The following is a 5,889-nucleotide window of genomic DNA, read 5'->3' as shown; positions in this document are numbered from 1 at the left end:
ATTTACCAGAGCCGCTATTAGGCCTCCAACTGTAATACTGAACTAAAAAGCGAGTACTGTAACACGAAAAATTAGGGAGAATGTCGATACGAGTTGTGATCCACTTTTCAGTTACCCGTTTGGTGTCACCGAAAGAGATGTCACCTTCAGCTAGTCTGCTAAGTCTCGTGCATTTCATTTCACTCCAACAAATCTACTCTGCTAAGTCTCGTGCAGTACATTGACAGATGAACAAAGTCTAGAGATACAGCGCAAATGTGCGATAGGACTTGCCGCTGCTGTCCATTATGCCTGACTCGGCTGGTGAAGAATAACCTGTTTGCATTGTAAAAACATGACATACGGATGCCTCTGGAAAATAAATTTACTAACTTTTAGGTACCAAAAATACAAGTAGACACAAATTCAGCCAGAGTTGCAAACATTGATCTTGGTTGCTTCATCCTACCAATTCCGATTTCCACACAAGTACAAATCATTGCAGAAAATGGGCAAGTGATGCTTGCAATTCTTCCAATGCCCGCCCCTTTGTCTCCGGCACTAGCTTCGCGGTGAATAAGATAGTTAAACCGCAAATGCATGAGAAAATTAAAAAGGTTCCTGAAAGCAGCATAGTCGACACATAGATTTGTCAGTTCATACACCTGACATATGAACCCAAGCAGTTCATCTGTATAGGCTCCAGAGAAGCATAGCCGGTGAAAACTATAGAACAAGAAGGAAAAAAAGGGAGAATCAATTACCGGGTGCGCTCCATTCGAACATGAAGTTGAAACTGTAGCTAACGATCCAACCACAGGACCACTTGGCAAAGGTCACCAGGCTTCCAGCCGACCCTTTGACATTCACTGGGAACACCTATTAGGAATATGACAATCGGAATAAGCAGGAATCCTATGTATAGTCTTGAAATGGAGATTATACAGTGCAATGTCAGACTGAAACTATCTATGTACCTCGGACATTATAACCAAGGGCAACCCTGCCATGCCAAGTGAGTAAGATATGGAATAGACCTGATAGCAATAATCATCTGTCAGCAAATTCGATGCGACTAGTCCTGGAAAGGCAGTTGAGGACTTAGAAGCAGCAGTACCATAAAGTAAAATCACTAGACTGTTGCTTCCCTGCTAGAAATAAAACATGGTCCAACATTTTTTTCTTTTTCTTCCCTATCTTGCCCTAGACAGATTAAGCAATGAGCGGACGAAGGAACTCATTTCCATATATGTTCTAAAATTGAATAAAATCTATTAGACGCAAAACCCTTTTTTCTGTTGTCAAAGTATGCTCTCCAATGTATTATTGCCTGGTAAAGTATGATTAAGCCGCAACTCATTATGCCCTCGATCATAAGAGCTAGCCATGTAGTTTGAAAAACAAGCTACACAGACATACCATAATGCATACATATACCAAAATGGGAGTGACTGACTTCCAATAATGCAGGTCCTGGTTTCACAGGAAGGAATTAAAACACAAAATCAGGCCACTTCATGAGATCAAGAAGAATGAGTAGGCATAGTTAGTGTTCGAGTACCTGCATGAAGAACGAGAATCCTAGAAGAAAGCAACTCAAGAACATTCCAGCAGAAGAAACCTGCAAATGAAGGTCAGCTTTGGTTATGCTTATGAGGGGCTTACTTTAGGAATGCCGATATGAGTTGGTTGCGTCACCAGTAAAAGCGGTCTTCTTCCAGCTTTATCTGTCAAGATTACACTAAAAGCGGTTGCCGGGACCTGCAAAACAGGTGAGGAATCCGGAAAAAATCAGATAAATAAAATTCATCTTCCAGCGCAATTCTTGAGAGTGTATTACCTGGACAATTGCCATGCTTCGGGTACCAATGCTGCTGGAAAAGTCTGTCAGGATGATGAGCTAAAATTACCAAGTCTTCATTCTTTATGATTAACGAATGCATTAATAGCATGATTTTTACCAGCTGATTCAAATATAGAGCTCGCATAATAGGGAAATACATCCGAGCCTCCAAATTGTTGAAGCACCACCAATCCCACTCCTATCTAAGATTTGACAATATTACGACAGTGCAAAAAACCCCTGAGCAAAATATGGCATGCAATTTGAATATTTTGAAGGGAAGGCTTACTATGAGGGAATGAGCATATCTTCGTTGAAACAAATCGAGAATTCTAGACTGGGATTGCTGCTCAAAGATTTCTGTATAGTCCTGTAAGACAATACCAAACGAAATATTAAAAATAGAAGGAAAAGGGACAACTTTCTCCTGTTGATATATGAAATGACAATTACTCTGATATCTGCCGCTTCCCCGGAAATGTCGACACTTCTGCCTCGGAGTCTTTGCAATGTGACTTCAAACTCCTTTTCTTGACCGACTTTTACCTGTCAATAACTATACTAATCATCTTCCTAATGGAAAATGCAGAGTCTTCACTCCAACATTCCTACAACATTACCTTCATTTTATGATTCAGATTTCTAAATAATTAGTATATACTCACAAAAATGATTCAGGCCGACTCTACTTGACATGGAAATTATAACACCTATATCTGTGTTTTTCTCATTTCTAGACTTCAATTTCAGTCATGAGTAACACTATTCTTTTGCAAGATATTGAATTCAATACCAATCTTCCCACTTCCAGTCTAAAATTTTAACAGGGTTATGTGTTTCGCACGAGAGCAATTCAAAATCACTTCCATGCCTTGTGATCTGTCGCGGTGTGCTACAAAATACTCTACATGGCATGCAGCATGCTACTTGTGCTATTTGGGTTGCCCCATCAACTAATAATCCAAGTTCCATTGTCACGGTTACTTAACCATCAAAGTGTCTCGATTGAATAATGAATTTGGACATTACACACATGAAAACGTTAACATTGAATGAAGCCACATAGAGTAAAAAGTGATTGCCACAATCAAAATTGAAGTTTCAAATAAGAATGATAATGATCACGACATTACATGCCTCCTCATGAGTGCCCGATACACTACATTAACAGCTCACCAGCCATCTAGGAGACTCCGGGATAAGGAATAAACCAAAAATTTGAAGTACACAGGGGCTGGCACCTGAAAACAAAATCATGGACATTGATCTTTTGATGTTTCCTAAGATAAATCTAAGAAAAAGCAGAAGAACTGAGACAGTACCTATCAAAGCCAGGACACGCCAGGAAACAATAGTTCCCACAAAGAAAATCACCGAAATGCCACAGCATAACAGAAACTGCAACAAGACCGAGCGAAGGTTGACAGGCAATGCATCGAGTTGACACCATTAACAGTGGCCCAAAATTTTCACCTGATTTAATACTGTGAATGCTCCCCGGATACTTTTGTGTGTTATTTCGGCAATGTACACGTGTACCTGTTTGGCCACAGAATTATTACCAAAGTCTAGAAATAAATCAGGATAAGAAATTTGTAGGTTCCTGCATTTACCACGTAACTTAAAATCCCAAAGCCAGCTCCATTTAACAGTCTTCCGATATTGAGCCACCAAGCATTCTGCAAGGTAAGACGAAATACACCATTAACTACTTCACGGCCTTGGAGAATACACAAATCAGAAAAATAAAATATGACTGAATAATCTTCAAACTTTAGCAGGAAAAATTAGTTTTTTCTTTTTCAATGATGACCTCTTGACCAGGAGGGATAGTTTGAAATACAATTTGTCACGAGGAGGATGTGATCCAAATGAAGTGAAAAATCACACAAATACTCCTGTAGTCCACTATCCGAGATTCCGAATGCATTTCCTGTCAAGATATTCTTCAGCGGACTTATACATTATCTGGTAAATGCATACTTATATATTCAAACTGAAGTTTTGTGGGTCAAGTGATCGACAATCTATCAAAGAAAGTTATGAAGAGGCAAATAGACAGAGCACAAACCTTGGCAAATGCTATGGAAAGCCATCCTGTAGTGAAAATTATTTGTGCAATCCCCATTGTCTGCATCACAACACATCAGTCAAAGAATGCTGTAACATTTTGTCCAGGTTCTTCACTGAAGATATAGGATTTTCAAATTCAAGGATAGCTGGAAAGGCTAGAGAATGACTTACACGTCTGCGACCCATCATATCAGTCATCCACCCATTAACCAAAGCTCCAATCAACCCTCCTATTGTTAATGTTGAACCAAAAAGCGAATACTGTAGCATAAAAAATCAGGAATCATGACTCAGAAATTCCCTTATTCCAATGGTGTTAAAGATAAAGAAGTCATTGTTAACTAGCCTAGCCTTTAGGTCATGAGTTTCTGGGCATCGACAGGGGAAAGTTCGAATGAAATTCATGATGATAGTAACGGAGGTTCTGCAAACAATCTCTCTGAACAATGAATTGGCTGAAACTGGCCGCAGTTCATCATACTTTCTAGCATTGCACCGAGGACATGTAGTGTGTATGCATGATAGGACTCACCGCTGCCGTAGAGATCCCCAGATCCTCCATTATTCCTGACTCGGCAGGTGACGAATAACCAGACTGCATTAGAGAAATATGCCACTGGTTATGGTGAATTCTACTTGGTGGAGAGTAACCTCATGAGAAACTACAGGCCAAACAGAGCAATGGCCTAGGAGATCACATTCCAGAGGCAAGACAGCAAATAAAAGATTTTTTTTTTTGGTCGGAAGCAAATAAAAGACTAAATAACCTGAAAATTGGTTTTTCAGAAGTATCTTTTCTCCAAAATGCAATCCAAGTGGTGAAATGTGACGATTTCATGTCTCTTTGCCAAATTGAGTATCCATTAAAAAAACTGAATTGATCCTACGGAAGCAATTTGGGTTTTTTCAATGTTGTCCAAATTATGACATTCTTCAAATCCAGGTCAGCACATTATCTTGGGTCTATTAAACAATTGCGATCCACAACATAAGATTAACAGAAAAGAAGAGGAGGAAAGCAAGACTGCTCAACAGAAAACAGAGCAATCAACGGAAAGACTTTTGATGGACGGAGTGATACTCACAGCACACCCAGTGGCGAAAGACCCGCAAACGGCAACGAGGGTGCTGAAAACGACCAGAGGCGTGACCTTGGGATCACTTGAAGAGTTGGAGTTGGCAGAGTCGCCCAGAAGCAGAGACCTTGTCGGCAGCCCATCTTCTTCTTCTAGGCCCTCTCTCTCCATGAGTCCTTTCTATTAGAAAGCTCTCGCGAAGAACAAGATTTGCTAAAAATGGTGGTGACAAGAATCAGCTGCCAGTGCATACAGAGGATAGTGTGTTGGTGGGGGCAGAGGGGAAGAGACAGAGAGGGTAGGTAAAAATTTCAAAGAAGTGGCCGCGTGCTTGGGCCGATAGCCGCATGTGATTGTCTACTGTTGCACTTTCATTTTGTTATATTTTTTGCTTGAGCGTGGGGTTCGCTTCGCTCTCTGTCTTTTCTTGTTTTTTATTTCTTTCCCCATTATGTTGCAACTCATGTATTATTGAATTTCTAGACTTGAATTATATACTCTATGGGTGAGCATGGTTCCATAGTAGAACCGAGAACCGGAGAACCGAACCGACGGTTCCGGTCCGGTTCTCGGTTCTAACGTGTATGGGACCGGTTCCCGGTTCTGCCTTTTTAGGAACCGCTGGTTCCGGTTCCCGGTTCTACCCTGGAACCGAACCGGAACCGGAACCTAAATGTGCAAAAAGTAAACCCTAGCTTTTTATTTTCTTATTTCTAATTTCTACTCTTCCCTTCTTTGAATTGCACGAAACCACTTAGAGTCTGTTCTTTCGTTCTTAACCAAACGACGCACGCCTCTTTCTCTATTCTTCCTCTCACTCCCCAGCCCTTTCCTCGAGTCCTCGACACCGACGACCCTTGCATCTCTGTCCACCGCCTCATCATTACTCGGCACCCACACCTGCGACGACATCCTCCA

The 5,889-nt window shown here is 40.9% G+C and overlaps 1 protein-coding gene across 1 annotated transcript; it reads right to left on the bottom strand.

Moving 5' to 3' along the window:
* Positions 1 to 5,149, bottom strand: LOC115754909 (sugar transporter ERD6-like 5). The gene is made up of 18 exons (XM_030694089.2): positions 4,981 to 5,149; positions 4,428 to 4,490; positions 4,067 to 4,156; positions 3,894 to 3,953; positions 3,436 to 3,501; positions 3,296 to 3,361; positions 3,145 to 3,220; positions 2,999 to 3,063; positions 2,276 to 2,368; positions 2,112 to 2,192; positions 1,941 to 2,025; positions 1,820 to 1,863; positions 1,678 to 1,740; positions 1,541 to 1,600; positions 1,399 to 1,452; positions 957 to 1,016; positions 744 to 858; positions 1 to 600 (listed from the first exon to the last, which is right to left on the bottom strand). The coding sequence occupies exons 1-18, from the start codon at positions 5,140 to 5,142 to the stop codon at positions 476 to 478; spliced, it is 1,428 nt and encodes a 475-aa protein (XP_030549949.1). The 5' UTR covers positions 5,143 to 5,149; the 3' UTR covers positions 1 to 475.
* Between the last annotated feature and the right edge of the window lie 740 nt (positions 5,150 to 5,889).

The sequence above is a fragment of the Rhodamnia argentea genome, chromosome 9 (genome assembly GCF_020921035.1).
Source record: "Rhodamnia argentea isolate NSW1041297 chromosome 9, ASM2092103v1, whole genome shotgun sequence".
In the NCBI taxonomy this organism is placed as follows: Eukaryota; Viridiplantae; Streptophyta; class Magnoliopsida; order Myrtales; family Myrtaceae; genus Rhodamnia; species Rhodamnia argentea.
Note: the sequence above shows the minus strand (reverse complement) of the source record. Positions and strands in the feature narration are given on the sequence as shown.